At 38.4% G+C, this 18,697-nt stretch overlaps 1 protein-coding gene across 1 annotated transcript in view; it reads right to left on the bottom strand.

The window, feature by feature from the left end:
• Nucleotides 1-18,697, bottom strand: part of camk1da (calcium/calmodulin-dependent protein kinase 1Da) — a 64,610-nt gene that overhangs the window by 8,651 nt on the left and 37,262 nt on the right. Inside the window, exons 4-9 of the mRNA XM_088003135.1 lie at nt 9,055-9,193; nt 7,062-7,188; nt 4,408-4,483; nt 1,159-1,271; nt 205-283; nt 29-116 (exon numbers count right to left, since the gene is read on the bottom strand). Of these exons, the coding sequence (XP_087859261.1) occupies nt 29-116; nt 205-283; nt 1,159-1,271; nt 4,408-4,483; nt 7,062-7,188; nt 9,055-9,193 (622 nt within the window). The remainder of the gene's footprint in view (nt 1-28; nt 117-204; nt 284-1,158; nt 1,272-4,407; nt 4,484-7,061; nt 7,189-9,054; nt 9,194-18,697) is intronic.

The raw sequence follows: 18,697 nt of genomic DNA on the forward strand, positions 1-18,697 counted from the left end.
ATAATTTACAGTAATGGGCAAAAGTTACCCTCCATTTGCTCTTGGCAAAGTTCTTTCTGATCTGCCGGCTGACTGACTCATGGATGTTCTTGCAGAGTGCCGTGTCCCCAGCGATCCTAAACATACATTTACATTTTTACACAAACATGCATTTACTGCCTGTAACCGTCCCGCCGGTGCCTCCACATTGTGTGTTTCCCTCACCAGGGATGTCTGAGGGCCTGTTCACAGGTGAACCTCTTGGATGGATCTTTCTCCATCAGACAGCTGATAAAGTCCTTGGCTGAAAAAATAAAACAATATAAATCAAAAATAGGCATGAATAGCAGTGTAAATTGATAATGCCTGCAAGCATATGCAGCTTTAGATAATGGATTGAACACTGAAAAAAAAACATTGAATTTGCTTAAATTTAACAAATATTTTCTGTTTGTAAATTCAACTTAAACTCATAACTTCCCGTTTCCTTGAGGTTATTAATATGACGTGCCACAACAAACCAATTTTTTTTTTAAGTTACGCTTAAAAATCGGAAAGACCTTACTCACTGGAGACATTACGGGATTTGATCTTCATCGGACAATAGGCACCTGCCTAAAAGTCAAACACAGCTAAATCTCCAAAGCTTACTTAGAGTCACCAAGTCTCCATAGCAACCATTGGATGCTATTTACAGGAAAACTGGTTCTTTGGAAAATATGCCATTAAAAGACCTTTTCTGTTGTATAAACATAAATATGTGGGATTATTAGGACCAACTGGAAGATCAGTTAATGCCACTAGACCAGAGCAAATCTATGTGGCTTTCTATTGGCTAAGAGCTCTAAGAGGCGGACGCAAGGTTTCACATTGGGCTAAACGTTGTTACTGTTTCTTTAACTGGTCTGAGCAGACTATGTGAACACCAGCTTTACCTGACAGAACACAAATAGCACTTAATCATCAAGAAATACAGACATCAACACACACAGCTGGTTCACATGTAACCATGGCGACGACACATGACCCAAGTCACAAACGCACATAAACATGATTGTTCCTGTAGAATGAGGTCAGGCACTGTGATGTGGAAGTGGTGTGTGATGCATCGGAGGCCCACGGCAGCAAGGAAACGGCTGAACACTCGCGGAAGGAAGGAAGAAGACGACTGAGGCTCACCGGAGTCTGAGATGTCGTCCCAGTACGGGGCGTCGAACTCGTAGTCGGCTTTAAGGATCTGCTCAAACAGCTTAGAGTCGTTTTCATCATAAAACGGAGGATAACCACACAGCCTGCAGGAAACAACAGTCATTTAGCCAACAAAGAAACTATGGGATGCATATTTAAATATTTAATGTTCAGTTTTATTGATAATGTCAATGCATGTGGTTGTAACAAGACAAAAAGAGGCCAGGTTCCTGACTTACACATACTTTTGTAAGGCTCTTTATACGATTACTCTTACTCAGCAAAACGAATCACCTTAATCCCATTAATATCAGAGTACTGGTTTCCAGTCTGGGTAAAAACTATTTATTAAGACGTTCCAGTCTGATTGTTCAACATGAGCCAACTAAGAACAATGTCGGAGCTGCTGCTCAACAAAAAAAAAAAAACATCATCTGCTCCTCATTACCAAAGAGCTGGACGCACCGAGAGACTTTCATAAAACTCATTAAAATACCGTTCTCCATCGATTCACATCGGAAAACAGGAAGAAAGGGGAAAACACACCAGGAAGAAAGGGACCGGGACTGTACCTGCCGCGAGGACAGAAAAGCATTTTGTCCGTTTCCCTGCTTTCCCATTTGATTAAAGACGTACCTGTCACTCTGCTGACTCTCCACTCCATCTAGCACGCATGCTAACATGAACACACACACCAGGACGAAGGCGAGTCCTGGTGTGTGTCTCCTGAACACTCATCCATGACCGCGCACTACGGATCTCGGCTGATTTTCATGGATGATTACTTGATGCGATCTTTCCACCTGAGCAGCAGCTAAAAGCTAACAAGGACTGAATCCCAGCGCTAATTATGAGCAGGGAGCTGCTTGTTCCCTGAGCTCACACACACACACACGCACACACACGCGCACACACCCACACTGTGCTGCCAGGAGTTTAGAAAAAAAAAGATGATTGACTGAGCGGTCAGTACAAGGAACGCGTCAATCACTGTCCTGGCAACTCTCTCTCCCACCTCTGACTCCTGTTATCATGATGCTGACCTCTGACCCTTAATATCTCACTCTGTTGATAACCCACATGATATGGAGAGGAATATGTGAGAATGAGCAGTGAGGTAGAAAGTAAGCTGAGAAACACCAGCTGCGTTTCCATGACCATTTTTACCAATGTGCGCAAAGTTTTTTCAATATTCTGCTAGTGTTGAGTAAACACAATTTTGCAATTGCCGTGTTTCTGTTAAATGCAAAACACAAAGTCACATCTGAATAAGCTTGTTCATAAGATAATCATTAAAAATCATAGTGGTGAATGATGCAAATATGAGATATATTCATATTCCAGTCATCAGAGGAGATGTTGACGTCTTATTGAGGCGCTGGAGCGACAAGCCTCTTCTACTTGGGAGCGGCTACGTATGTACGCAACGTTTTGTGGAAAAAGAGCAGCTATGGATTCAACTCTTACGAAAGACAAACTCAACTTTTGATGAACTGTGCGATGCTGTGAGAGCTCTGCTACTCATTGTCCAAGGATGCTACAGATAAACTGTGTAAAAACTGGTGCCATGTGTAAAAAATGTTTCCGTTGCAGTTTTTTGCAAAATACATCTACAGCTGAAAAACCACCTAATTCTAGCGCAAAAACGTTTTGATGTAAAGCACTTTTTTTTTAAAAGTCACGTTTTTTGTTTTTTTTTTACTTCCCCCCATCCCGTTGCTGGAATGTACTGTAAAAATAAACCTGACTGACTGACTGACTGACTGACTGACTGACTGACTGACTGACTGACTGGTTGATTGATTGAAATTTGCTGCATACTGGCAATAAAAAAAAATAGCTGACCTGAATTAATCACATGCTTTTTTTTCAGGCCTTTCATAACGTCAGTCATGATTTTGTTTTACGAAAATAAAAAAAATAAAAAAGCAAAAGTGCTAATTCATCTTCAGAAAAATAAAGATCAACATGTAAAAGTCACTTGTTTAGCGTTAGCCTTTTAGAACCACATAATCTGAGTTCCACAAGGTTCTCTTTAAGGATCTCTATGTTTTCACATTAATACCAAGACGAATTGTGCAAAATATATGGATAGTGTATCGTCATGAAAATGCTAATATTCCTTAAATGTCAGCTTGCTTTTTGAATAGGCAAATGATGAAGTTTCATTGTGAATAAACAATCATTTTCTGTCTTTGATCTGTTTAGCAATCAGCAACAGTATTAAATGATTATGCTTGCATTACTGATCAGAGGAAAATCTAAGAAGTGACTTAGTTCAAATAATAATGCTGTTCTGGATTTTTAATTTCATTTCTTGGCTCATATTTGGAAAGTGTCAAAAACGTTGAAAACAAATCTAATCTTCTCTGGTCTGATAAGATCATGTTTTGCTGCCAAATATATGTTTGCTTGCGATTGTGTAACTGCTTCGGGTAATTAGTCCTGTGAGCTTCAAAGCTTGTGATGTCATCGTACAAACTCTCAAAAGCCAACGAAGCGAGACCCATGTACAACAAACGAACAGCATAATCTTATAAGCTTTGATAGTTTTATACATATTTTATTACACACTTCCAAACATTTTTAGTTAAATGATTTCAAAAGCAAGCAGAGTAGCAGACACAACCAGGAAGCTAATCATAACTGTAAGTTGCTCTCTGAACCATTTGAAAGGTTTGTTGCAGTTTATCTTTGCATGTTTGACCAAGTTAGTCAACCTGTTGTTTTTGTCAGTTTCAGTTTATTTAGCATTTATTTTTCAATGGCTGTTGTACTCATAATTGGACTAACTAAATAAATTAAAGTTGTGTTGTACATGTCTGACCAAGCTTGTGAAGCTGTTGGCAACGTGTTGATGTACTGGTGCAGATAGTTACTAAATAAATGTCTAGTTCAGTACATGTGTTCAGTACATGTACTGTGTTAAAGAAAAAAATGGAATGTTTCACGTCAATTCATCTGTTTTTCTGCATCGGATCTGTATCAGCCGATACTAAACCTCAGGTATCAGTATCGGAAATGAAAAGAGTGGATTGGTACTTCCCTAAAAACCATAAATCAAGTTTAACTTAGTAGGTAAACAGGAGGCCCAGTCAGCCTCCTGAAACAAAATATAATCATTTATCTGGATGGTCTTCAGACAGATTTCTGTCATACCGACCCATCTACTGAGCCCGTGTGAGGCTGGTGTGACGTTTTGAGGAGTTGTGTAACATTGTGAGGAGGGCTGGTACTCACAGGATGTAGGCGATCACTCCGATGGACCAGCAGTCCACCGCCTTGCTGTACGGCTTCTGTGCAAGAACCTCTGGAGCTGAGAAAGACAAAGGCAAAAAGACAGTAATGGACCTCATGTGTTAGTGTTTCATGTGACTTTTACATAACTGTTTTTTTTTTTGTTTTTTTTTTTTTACATAAAAACAATTTAATGGACTTGACAAGAGGGAAAACATGCAGAGACATCATGTCTGTCCAAATGGAAATCACATGGCAGCTGGTTTTATGGTGGGAAAGCTGCTGCTGGAGCTCCAGGTTCTCACGGCTTCAGGATTCTACCTGACGGAGAAAAAAATGTGTTTGTCCAGTTCAGATGTGAGCCTGAACATCCCAGACACGAAGGGAGACCCGACACCCGTTGGGGAATGAGTACACTGTGGTGTTTACTGGCCCGTTCTGACTCACTGTGAAAGCCTGTGTGAGTGTTTCTGTTTTCCCGGATTTGGATTTAAAACAATTTTTACACACTGAGGTCACGATTCCTAGTGGAATCTCTGCTAAAACTGTCTTCAGCACAGGGGTGGGCATTTATCATTTCGCTTAGCGTGAACAATTTATCGTGATGAGAATTTTGGTTTATAGTTTTCTCAATATGTTTCATCGTCAGCATAATCAGAAACATTATGTTCACTATTGTCTCCACAACAGCATCAATAATTTTCAGTGAATTAAAAAAACTGGTTTAATACAGTCACTTCTTTAAGTGGTGTCCTGAAGAAGCCTGATTGAAATGGGAATGTTTTTCAAGACAGTATTTGTGTTGTGTCACTGACATACAGTAACCTAAAAAAAGAAATAATACATTGTTTTTTTCATTATCACAAAAAGACTACAAGATACCGCGTTCAGATTTTAAGTCCACATCAATCTGCCCCGTTCAGGATCAGATATGTTGCTGCAAATTCACTTTCCACTCAGACAACTATAAAAACATGAAGAAAAATCTATGGCAGATTGCTTAATTTTAAAGAACAGGGATCTGTTAGAATGGTGCAATCAAAGTCCAGACATAAATCCAAATGAGAACTTTTAGCTGGACTCATAAGGTGACGTCCGCAGGCAGTATTTATCTAGCATAACTGATCTTGGGGTATTTTGCGAAGAAAACTCAGCTCAAAGGATGATAAACTTGCAAGAAGCTGAAGCGTACATGCAATGTTTGTGAGCTGTTGTTATTGGCATAAATAAATCAGGGACAATAATCAGAACCCGATATGGAGTTTCTATTGTTTTTGCAGCAACACTTTCAGCTATTTTACAGCCGCTACATTTTAACTTCCACTGGAGACGGCAACAGGCCGACCGGAGAGAAATGTGAATGAAAGTTTTGTGCAAATATGGTAAAAGAAAGAAGTGGAAAGTTGGAGTGCTCATCATTCAGATCTGGTTTTCATTTGGTGCCTCTGGTTATTTGCAACCTAATTTATAAATAGATACCATACGTCTGGAGTAAAAACAGCCCAACAACAGTGATGTTTCAGACAGTGTGTATGTGTGTGTGTTTTTTTGAATGCACTGGAATCATTAGAACAATAACAAAGAAAAATGTGTCAACAAAGTGTTTTTCAAGCACAAACCCAGTGAAGCCATGCTGGGTTCCAGGAATCTGACCAGTTTCAGTTGTAAAGGAGTTAATGTGCTGAAGGGGAGACAGAAACACATTTGCCGGATAAGTTCTGACATAGTGAAAGCTCCTCTCCACTGGCAGGTCTGTGCCTTACCAGAGGTACGAACCATAGAACCCTTTCTAAGTTCAAAGCTCCAGTTTGGAGGGAAGAAGTCTCCATTTTTCTAAGATGTGTGGTCTATTCTAGCTTGCAACCTCTACATCTTGCAGAATCACCATCTGACAAAATCACACTTTGCACAGACTGGCGGATTTGCTCCAAACCAGTAGACGGAAACATGGCTAATTTAGTTTTTCTTTTGTTGCAGCATTTTAAAAGTTTGTGCAGAATTTGCATGACATTTTGATGTAAACATAGCTAATAGCTGACAGTCTTTTAAGTAAGACTAAACTTATAGAATTGATGCTTCCCACCATGTTAAGAACTAAATTGCCTCTTGAACAAAAAGTGAAACAAAAAAGTTCAGCTGTGATATGTTCACAGATATTTGAAGCCACCTTTCCACAGTTAGAAAACAGTACAACAACGACAGAAAATCAGAACGAAAAACCTGTGAAACGTGTCGGTGCTGGATCTTGGTGAGTTACTCTGGCGCACAAAGCAGCGAACAATAGAGAACAAAACTTCCTGTAGGCTGGCGTGGCAGTTTATACAGAGTAAGTTGAGGTCCTGGTTGAAGCATGGAGGGACCATGTAGTCAGGCTTTGATGAAGTCATTTCAGCTGTCTTGTTAGCAAAAATGCTAGTATTTGGATCTATACTGGCAACTAAAAAAATCGCTGGAGATCATAAGTTTATATTAATAAAGTGTGTGGTTGTTAAATGTAATGTAAAGTGGTTTAGAGTCCTCTGGTGCTGTACAACTACAGGCTATTTACCACTGGCTGACATGAGATTGTCTTCTCTTTGTGAGTTCAAACAGGAACATTGATTGATTAATGGGGTAAAAATTAAATGTTAAAAATGTGGGAGGTCCGACTGGCTTACCCACGTATCCTGGCGTCCCACAGGCTGTGGACATGACGTCGCCACTGCCCTCCATCTTTGACAGACCGAAGTCACTTATCATGATCTTAGATTCGTCTTGTGGATTGAAATACAACAAGTTCTCTGGCTGCAGGAAGACAGAATGGAATTAAAAAAAAAAGCTTTTTCACATCCACTGCTTTCTAATAGATTAATTTATACACAGAGGCTTGCAAAAGCATTCTCATGCCCTGGAAATGTCCACATTTTGTCAAACCCTACGGAAGCCGATTTTGGACATGAAAGAAAAAGATAAAAGCCAAACAGAAAGTCATCATTACACGTTCTAATACTTGTAATGATGACTTTCAAACTCATAATTATGAGTATTATCAGTATCTCATAATCATGACTTTGAACTTCATAATTATGACTGTATCTCATAATTATGATTTAGAAAGTAAAAATTATCTCATGATTATGACTGTAAAAGAACAGATGGTAGCGTCTGTTCTACTATATTTTAGCAGAAATGATGACTTCCTGTTGGGCGTTTATTTTTTCCTTTCACGTCAGACATGGGCCTCCATATGAACCTCATCATACTTTGTAGGGTTTTCCCAATAAAAACCCAACAAAATTTTTATTGAAAAAACATTGTTGTGTTTTTTTCTGCTATGTTAAACCTAACATGCATTTCAACAATATTTACAAATGAAAATCTAAAATTTGTGCCACACCTAAATAAAATTCAATACAAGCAACAATCCTTAGAAGACACCTAATCAATAAACAGAGTGTGTCATTTCATCTAACACAGCTGTTCTGTGAAAGCTTGATATTTTTGTACTTTGTACAAGTGAAGTTCCCTTTAATATGCTAAACTCTTGACATTAAGAGTTGACCAGCTTTGTTCATTTTTTTAACTTGTCTGACCAGAGCACCATTTGCTGTCACATTTTATTTCATTATTTATTGCTTTCCCATATTCTGTATTTATTTAGTACTTTTTTATTTACCGTCACTTTTCTTTATCATATATTGATTTTTTTTCTCCTGGAATATTTCCGCTTTGCATTGTCTGAGAAAATAAATCAAAGTATAGTAATAATAATAATAATAATAATAATAATAATAAGAAGAAGAAGAAGAAGAAGAAGAAGAAGAAGAAGAAGAAGAAGAAGAAGAAAAAGTCACAGTAATTAAAAAAAAATTCAATAAATACAGAATATGAAAAAGTGAGAAAATATATATAAACATAAAATAATTAAAAAAGAAACCAATAAAACAATTAGATACCAATTAAACTTTATAATCAAATAAGTAGTGAAAGCTTCATTTGTTTTACTTTTTTGATGCAATATTTGTCACATTAATTACTTTATTATGACATTTCTTCAATTACCAATTTTGGCAGCATCAATCCTCCATAGAAGCAAACATCAAACATAACTTCTTACAGTTTTCTTTAAAGAAAGGCTTTCCCTTTGCCACACTTCCATAAAGGCCAGATTTATTGGTAATTATGGAATAGAATAAGGTGGATTAATAGAAAAGACACACCACACTTCTCAGATTCCTGCTTGCAAAACACTTAGAACACCTTCATAATTTTCCTACTTTACGTTGCATAAAATTTCATTGTAATACACTGAAGTTTGTAGTTTGAAAATATTATGAAAAAGTTCAAGGTATCTGAATAGCTTTGAAGGGAACTGTAGTTTACTGTTGATTTGACATATTTTTTTTAATCAAAACTGGCAAGCTGCAACTTTAGAACGTATAAAAAAGTAGCTTTTTCGTCAAAGTGTAGAGCTTTATTCTGCACTTTTCTGTTTCCAACAGCTGGCAGGTGACATGTTGACCCCTAATTTCTAATGTTAAGTGAGAACAGATTACTCCAATGAATTTTAAATGTAATAGGTGAATGCACATAAGCGTGTGTATGTGCGTGCGTGCGTGCGTGCGTGCTTGCGTGTGTGTGTGCGTGCGCGTGTGTGTATGCCAGTCTAACCTTCAGGTCCCGGTGCACGATCCCCATCTTGTGCAGGTAGTTCACGGCATCCAGGACTTGTCGGATCAGCGTGCTCGCATCCTTCTCTGTGTAAAATCCTTTTTCCACAATTCGGTCAAACAGCTCTCCCCCCGACACCCTGAGGCGAGAGAGATAATGTGTGTGTGTGTGTAAACAACTGGAAAAAGATCCACCAACAAAAATATGCCTGCATGGCTGTCCTTTTCATTGAAATATACGGCAAGACGCTGGGGGGTTTATGGGTCAGCACTTCAGGTTATTTATGAGGTGGAGAGGTTTCCAGTCATAGCCTGTGAGGCATGTGCAACAAACACACACACACACACACACACACACACACACACACACACACACACACACACACACACACACACACACACACACACACACACACACACACACACACACACACACCCCCACACACACACACACGTGCGCGCACACACACACAGACACACGTGTTCCTGCAGAGCTAAAGCATGCATCATGCTTTCAAACATATCAATACTTTTCTTAAAAAAAAAACTTCATCAGAAGCTGGGAAGCCCACTCCATGGTGCAGAGGAGTGAGAATGTCTAATCCTGGTTTCATTTGCTGTTTTAGCCCAAGCAGCAATAAACCAAGCGCTCTTAGTGTCTGCACATGGAATTCATCTGGGAAAATGTCCTATCTGATCCAAGAAAAACTCGAGTTCATATAAAACTTCTCCCCTCTGGGAGATTCTTGCAATAACTGCTTTTATGTTTTATGACTCTTTGCCACATGAAATAACTTGTTCAGGTTTAAATGACGCACAGTTTATCCAGGTGAGCTGTGTTTTATCTGCTATTAGTCAAACTTATGGCTCCTCCTGGTGGAGGACAGTCTCTATGTCAGCCTGTGTATTCTGTTGAAGTAGTCTTGATCAAAAAGGTCTGAAGGGATTTTAGTGTTCCTCTTTAATTTACGCTTTACACTTGATATTTAAAAAAAAAAAAAAAAGAATCCTTCAATGTTTACAAAATCATTATTTAGCAAAGATGCCATTATCTTGAGAAAGTATTTGAAAATGTTTCTGGAAATACATGTCTGAAAAGTGTGGCGTGCATTTACGTTCAGGGACCCCCAACTCAAATCAACTTTGACCACATTTCCACCTGCAGCAAAAGAAAATGATCCCCACAGCATTAGGCTGCCGCCACCATGTTTTACCTCGGAGACAGTGTGTTTCAGGTGAGAGTAAGCAACCAGGAATTAAAGGTAACTCTGGAGGAGCTGCAGAACCACAACTCAAGTAGACAAAAAAAGTATAAGGTCACCTTCTCGCAGCATGCAAATGTGGCCTAAATCCAACTTAATTTTTCCCCCAAGTAGAATGTAAATTGATTTTTATTTTTTCCTAAATTTGACCTAAATCAGATTTTTTTTTTTCCAAATCCAACCCTTTTATCTGACTTTTTCACTGCAGCATGAACAAACTAATTCCGATCTTGTCTGAAAATTACAATTATGAACTTATGAAAGAAGTCTGTATTAGTGAAGTGCATCACATCACAATCCCACCACTCTTAACTCCGACTCCACTTCCAAACAAACTTTTTTATAGATATTTCAGTCAATACCCCACTAAAGGTTGTCGCTAATAATTGTGCTTTTTTTTTCCATTAGCTTCCTTCATCTTGTTACCATCTTGTGACAATACTGTTGACCCCTATTGTTCATTAACTTTAATATCAATCTGTAAATGGCAGCATCCTATGCTGCTCTGTAACATCTATACTTTTCTTGTTGAGTGAGTCAGTTTGCAAAGACATATTCTAATCTCAAAGAACTTGTAAACTACAGTACAAATGTATTTCTATAAAGTATAGACTCCAGACGGGTTACACCTTCAAATTTCTGTGTAAAACTAACCTGTTGTTTTACTTCCTATTTATAATATTGTACAGCTTTGTCTCTGTATGTCACAAAAAAATCTCAATAAAATGTGGAAAAGTTTATAGGGTCATACTTTTTCAAGGTACAGCACTTTGACAAAAAAATACAAAGATAATTTAAAAACAGTTTCATTGCATCAGGTTATTTTTTCAAGAATTGCCTCTATATCCAGCATGTTTTAAAACTAAGCCTCTGACAACAACACAGACATAAAAAAGTGCATTGAACACAGGCAAAAACATCAGCAAGGGCAAACCCTGCCGCCTTTAGCATCTGTTAGGCGTCGTCATGGCGACAGATCAGATTAGAGCTTATTGAAGTCAAACTAATGAAGTTTCTGGAAAAGAGGGGGATCAGAATTAACTGCTAATCCTCTCTGTCGCTCTTCAAAGAGGACAGTCGGTTTTCACGAGAAGCCTTGTCTGGGAGTGACAGGAAAGGGATAAAGCACACACACATGCATTCTTGTACTTGTATCCAAATGAGAACTTTGAGTATTGGCTTTCTTTCATTTTAGTAAGTGTATTTATGTCTAACCCAGACACTTTCCTTAACCCTATCCTTAATGTGTGTGTGGATAGGCCTGTTGCGATAAACAACAAATCAATTAATCGCACGATAAAATAAACCTATCGACCTCATTTTAATTATCGGCTTTATCGTCTCTTCCTGCTTTTTTTTTTTTCTTTCTCTTGATGACACTGAATGAAAAAAGGCTGAACTCCGGTGTTCTCCACTGACCTTCCCTTCCTATTTCCTTAGTGTAATGTCCAGCGCACACAGCCATTATTTTGGGCTACAAGTCCAGTTAACTAATTTTAATATCAGGCATTAATCAATGCTTTACTAGAATCTACCTGTGATGCATGTGGCTAGAGTCAGCGTAAAGTCCTGACCGAATGAAAATCATTATAACCTATTTTTGTCAAGTGAACGAAGAACAGCTGAAAAGTTACCCGGTTTATCAACTGCGGTAGCAATTTGGCTCCATATCCTCTCCTTGTCATTTCTATATCCTTTGCACGAAATGTTAAATAAATGTTAATGTTGTTTCCACATATAATCTCCGATGTCCGCTGGACTTCAGGTTGCGCCGTGTCAGCTGTTTTGGATTCCCCTCGTTATATCCCCTCAGAAAGCAGTAGGAGAATCCGCGCTTTCTGATTGGCTACCTGTCACATTCAGCAGACTGCGTTAAGCTCCTGGTCGGGGAAAACCCCTGATTTAGATCGGAGCGGCCACGACGATCTACATCACACTACAGGATGATCGGTTACGAAATCACCAGCGAAAATAGGGGCAAAAAATCGTGTAGTGTGAACTACTGCATTAGGTAGTGGAATGTGGCCGTCTTCTCTATTTAAATCTAGTGATTATTGAAGGGCAATATAGTACAGACTTCATATCTGCACTCTTTTGGTTGAATGCAGAATTTATTTTCACTTTGGCTTTATGTTGTTTAGTTTTTATTCAAGTACGGTTTTTACTAATGGAGACTGAGAATCCATTTTATTTTTGTTTTTGGTTGTTTTGCTTTAGTTTATCATTTCCAGTGTTATGTGTTCTTTTGAAAATAAAGTGTATCTATCTATGGCAGGAAATCTATGCATTATTAGTCATTTCCATTAAGTCAGTGTCAAAAGGTCTTGAAACAATATTATCATTTAACGCAATAATTTTCTAGACAATTAATCGCTCAGCAAAATTTCTTATCGTGTCAGGCCTATGTGTGGATGAATGTGTGTGTGAATGGGTGAATGATTGAATGTAGTGTGAAGCACTATGATGTCCTGTAGACTTGATAAAGTGCAAAAAGCGTAGATCCATAAAACAAAACCTAATTTACACCAGACCTCTTAACTTAACCAGCTGAGCGCATCCCAACTGAAAAAAAGTGAGGACAAGGAAAATGTCCTCACTTCCCATAAATGACCTCGTTTTTTGGTGAAATTAGTTTTAAATGCCCTCTACATGTACCATAAAAAAGAACACACACACATGCACACGCACACACACGGACGCACACACGCACGCACGCGCGCGCACACGCACACACACACACACACACACACACACACACACACACACACACACACACACACACACACACACACACTTATGCGCAGACTGCAAAAGGGAGATCAGCCACCAGGCTGCATGGTTGCATAAGCGTTTGCGTAAGGAGAGCATGGCAATAATACAGGAACTCCCACACAAACCTACATGCACACCGAAGCAAGGACAAAATGACACACACAGACGGTCTAAACACTTCAACAAATAAAGTGACAAGTCATGGATAAGGGATTAAACAAATTTGGACACTTTAATTAGGATGAAACAACTGAATTAGAAAAATTATTGATATTTATTTTAATTGTATTTTTTTATGTTTGCCTTTTTTAAGACTATAGTTGGTGTTTAAGTATTGTTAAAATGTCTCCCAATAACACGTAATTAACTAGTGATATTTAAAATTTTTCTGTCAACTTTAACTTTTTTTTTTTTTACCTCAGAAACATGTTTCTAATCCTAACACTAGAAAACTTCCTAGTGAAGCCTTGTCCTGTATAATAGTACATAAACTTACAAGTTTTCATTCATTATCTTCTTTTTTTGTCAACCTTTTTTCTTAGTTGTGGTGATTAACATTTGTCATCTCACCATCACAGTTGGGCTCCAGACATATTATTAGGTATTTTTTCAACTGCAACCAAACAGTGACAAAAACCCAAGTCCTTCTTCTTAGATTAAACGCTGGAATTGTCCATCCTCCTTCCTTTTCACCGACTCTCCGTTTCCCCTCTTCTAGCTGATCTGGTAACAGGCACACAGTCTAAATGCTCTCAGGAGAAGATGGTTGTGCATCATGGCTGACAGCGAGCCTTTATGTGTGTGTCCATGCATGTGTGTGTAAGGGGGAGAGAGGGTTTCATCATGGCAGAGATGAAGGGCTATAATCACACCAACATATCCAGGTCTCTGACCGGAGCTGCTGCAGTCAATAGCTGCCTTCAGAGGGAGAAATAAGCCACTGCTGCACTCAACACCGTCCACCTTGGCTTTTCTTGATCAAGGTTGTGTTTATTCACACACAGTAATTATTTCATCAGCATAACATTCATAATCTGTGCAAACATAACCTAATAAAGCAGTTAGAGGGATATTAGGTAAAGGTTTTAATAACTTGGCCTGATTTAGGCTTTCGCTGCTATGAGTTTGTGTATAAGCTAACAGAAGGTAATGAAATCGCTTTTTTAAAATCTGGATTTAATTTTAGGTCAGCAAATGGTTGTTATACTGACCACAACCCACCTTTAAAACAGGCATTTTGTGTACATATACATATACGAACATGTCTTTCTTTATTTTTTGCTTTATTTTTTCCAAAGTTAAATTTCTTGTTTTCCTGGCCAAATAAAACCATTCTTATTCTGACACAAAATATTCATCTTAATACCGTATTTTTTGATTTGTCACAGAATATGTACATTTAGTTCTAATCACTGGAGAAGTATTATAAAATATTCTAACATATTTTGTAAAAAAAAAAATTGACAATAATAAAATAAAGATGTTTTGTTCAGTTTACTAAAGAAAACGGGAGATCTATCGGAGTTATAGCTCCCCTTGTGGTGATAGGAATGTATTGCAGCCTAATCAAATTATAAAACAAAAATGCCTGCATCAGTATTGCGAGCTGTAGTGTTATTTTTAAGAGAGAGAAAGAAAAAAAAAACCTCAGCTGAAACAGAATATTTATGCACAGGAAATTTGGGCCAATATAGTAAATTAATATAGTTATTATGGTCAGTAACTAATATTGCATTACATTCCAAGGAATGTCTGCTTCCAGTTTATGTTCCAGCTATAATGAGCACTGTAGGACAGCCATTAAGTTAGGAAAACTTAATATCTCATATTTGAGACCCATATATCACCACGTCCTCCCTGTCCGACCCTTATTTCCCGCCCTTGTACTTTTAATCATCTTGTATCAACTCAGTTGATAATGTATGGTATTGATTATTAGAAGTTAATAAATTATATTAATTTATTAACTTTTTCAAATTAATCTATTAACATTTTTTCAAATGACATGAAAAAATGACAGTTTTTCATGTCATTTGTTGTTGATGTATGCAGCATCTCTTGTAAATGAGACAACGAATCTCAAGATATTTTCCTATATAAATAAGGGATTATTAAACAGATGTCAAAGAAAAACATTTCTTTGAAATCAAGTATTTTTATGCATTATGAAGATGAACAGGCATCATTTCTTATAATGGTATTTATTTTTTCTTTAATTTATTTTACTTTTGATCCTAAGTGTGCTGTTTGGCATAATGAGAAATAAGACTTATTGATGATTTTAGTTCTTTTACTCTGTCGACCACTTCCAGTCGCTCTTTGAGATTTTTTTCTAGCTTTAAATGAAATGTCTCTGTCTCTGAAGTTATGACTTTAATAACACAAACAATGGATTTCAGCGAAAGCGTGTGAAGCAACATCGCGATATTAAACGCTGAAACGAAAGCAGCCAACTCGGAACTGTTTTGCAGCTTCTATGCGAGTTTAGCACCAGGAACTGGAACCCAGGCAGAATGCAGTAAGCATACTAATGCCCGCATCGACAGAGGTAGCTGTCTAACTTGAAATACTTTCATCTGGATTTTATTTTTTTCTTGAAAGCCAGACTCCCTCTTTCCTTTTGCTGAATGGATCTCATCTTTAACATTTAATTCACAACAAACAGCATTCATTTAGAGTTGCAGTGGGTTGGCATTGATTTCCATCGGAACATGGACTGATTGGCTCCCTGGGCTCGGGGTTACGTAAGACAGGCCGCGTTGAAGGGCAGCGGAGGGGAAGAGCGCATTGATCCGCCGTGCTGCAATTACACCAAACCCTTGCTCCCTAAATGAGATTTCTGGAAGTTTGGAAAGAGAAAAAAAAAAGGAAAACTGACATTTCTGTAAATGTGCATAATTATAACAAACGAGGCTACTTATTACTTAGAGATCAGAACCAGCGTGGTAATTACAGAAGCTCGAGGACACGGTTTGGGTGTCATCTTTTATTAGAGAGGATAGACAATACCTCACGATTAAACCGCTGCACATACTACAATACATTTCGGCGATGAAAATGAGAGCAGACTGCAGCACTGACACTGCTTCCCTCCAATTCTCTCACTGTGTCTTCTATATTTCAACATCTGTCTACGCATAAGGCAGGAGGGTGCTTGAACATTACTGGAAGAAGAAGGGGGGGGGAAGGATATGTAACGGAATAAAATAAGCTGCACAACTACAAGAATCAATCAACAAGTCAAGACACTCAAAGAGTCTCTCAGATTATGCATAAGCCTGTTTGAGCAATGATTTATGTTCAGATTTAAGCTGCACTCAAGTACTTCATGTCAGTACAGTAAGCTAAAATACGTCAAAAGGTTATTTCAAACCTTCCACTATTATTACTACAATAAAGGAAATACTGTTTTATACATAAGTATGTTTGTTCCCAGCCTGGTTCCTATGATATGATGAATTGTTCTCATCTCCCTTCAGTTCTCTCTCTGGGATTTCTCTCATTGAGTTTGACTTCTCTTGCTGATTGAATTTCAACTTGGCCAATCAGCAAACAGAAGAAGAAGAAAATGTTGTGAACGATGATGTTGATTTTCTGCGCTGTTTTAGGATTTTTGTCGCGTTGGCAATTGCAGCAGAGGAAGTGAAGCCATTCTGTCCGTATTGGTTACGCTTCCAAATATTGAGCACTTAAAGTTGGAGCAAGAAGAATGTTTAATATATTTTCTTGCTCCTAAAGATGTTCCTGCCCTACTGCCCACATGGTAAATACGCAATTTCTGGTAAACTTCATTGAGCTGGCACATTACTTAAGTCATGGCTAAACGTTAGCGGCAGGGCGTAATAAGATCCAGTCGTTTAAAACTTCAACAGAGTTTTAAACGACTCTGTTGTTTAAAACTTGCTGGCATGGCAAGACTCAGCTGGCATGTACACATGGAAACGTATCCACTCTGAGACCCAATTTCAAAAATACTAATTTCTGGAGTCTCACACCCCAGATCTGTGTGGACGCACAGTCTAAAAGACAAAACAAACTTTTGCAGATATGCCTAAAGGCGTCTCTGTATGAACAGGGTCTTAGTCATTCCATTCTTTTAGAACCAGTGCTCAATTGCAATATAGTGGGGAAAAAAATATCACTAAATTGTTCCTGCATCAATAGACAAAGTTGCTCTTGGGAGATATTTTGATGCTATTCTCTACTCATGGCAGAGTTTTAGAGTGCTTTCACCCCTGACAGTCTGGTTGACTCTGTTTGATTGGGGTAAAAAATTACAACATTTGTTCCACTTCCAGATGTTGTGGTTATTTCACACTGCACTGTTAAAAATAAACCAAATCCTTTGAAAGACCTGTTCACCTCATTGCCTGTAGTGGCGCTGCACCAAGAACCACTGAAGAAAACAACATGAAAACCTTTGAAGAAGAAACTGAGTGCAACTTCCTTCTTCATGAAGTAGAAAAATAGAGTAGAGTCAGACTTTAGTGGCTGTAGGATTTCAATTTCATCTTTGGCAAAAGACAAGCCATTTCTCCATCCAGTGCTAGATGTGAGCATTTGTTTTGATTCTATTTACCCAGAATGTCCTGTACTATAGTCTGCTTCCTATAACTGGAGCGGCCTCCGTTCCACTTGGCGTACACACAAGGTCGCAACTACATATTATTCAGGTGGATGCGAAAACATAAATCGGCGCTTCCCCCGGTCCCCCGAGACGAAGACTCACTACATTTACCCTGTTATGTGCGCGAGGTGAAGGAGCGTAAGAGCGCGCTGAAGTGTATGCGAAGGCATCATCAGCGCGCCGCCCCTCCAGACGGGGTTTTGACGCCCCCTCTGGTGCAGCGCCCCTATGCGTTGCATGCGCTGCATACCCACTTTTTGCGCCACTGCATACACATATGCATTCAAACTGCACCAGAGTTTACTTTTCTGGTCACCACTTCCCCGAGTTAAATCTCCCTTACAACAATTTCCTGGTATCTTCTTGGGTGTCTTAAAGCTGTTTTTGCAGCAGCTAACGTCTCTCCTGGAACAAAGCTTTTGGTGCAGTCTTGAGAGTTGCAGCAAAGACATAAAAACAGCATGTGTTTGCTTGGAGGTAGCCATGGTTTGCAAAGGAAGAATGATTTCAAACAGCAACTCCTTTAAAGCAGCCATTCTGTCCATCTGATTTAATCAGAATGACAGAGTGATACCAGCTGCCTGGTCTTCATTAACAGTTTCCCCTTAGCTTATTGTCAATTAGTGGCAGGGCTTAAGCACAGTTCCTAAGAGGTTTTCATGATTGAAGTATTTTTCATTAACTTTTATTACCTTTGCGGCTAACTGCATTTCATTTGATGACTCCTCACAGCAATTTGTACTAGATACAAACTGCCCCCATAAAACCTGAAGCAACAAATGAGTGAAAAAGCAACATTCTCAGTCTCAAACCTTTTGATTACAACAGGAGAAATAAAGAATGATGATGCATGTTTGTAATACTATCAGTGCTTATTGGTGAATTGCTAATACAACATGCTTGAGAAAGTTTTGAAAAGAAATCATTTTGTCTATGCTTACATAATAAAGGAAAATTCAGCGAATTCTGTCACAGCAACTACT

Source organism: Poecilia mexicana, unplaced genomic scaffold (genome assembly GCF_051168715.1).
Source record: "Poecilia mexicana isolate PSO_F unplaced genomic scaffold, ASM5116871v1 scaffold_23, whole genome shotgun sequence".
Lineage (NCBI taxonomy): Eukaryota > Metazoa > Chordata > Actinopteri > Cyprinodontiformes > Poeciliidae > Poecilia > Poecilia mexicana.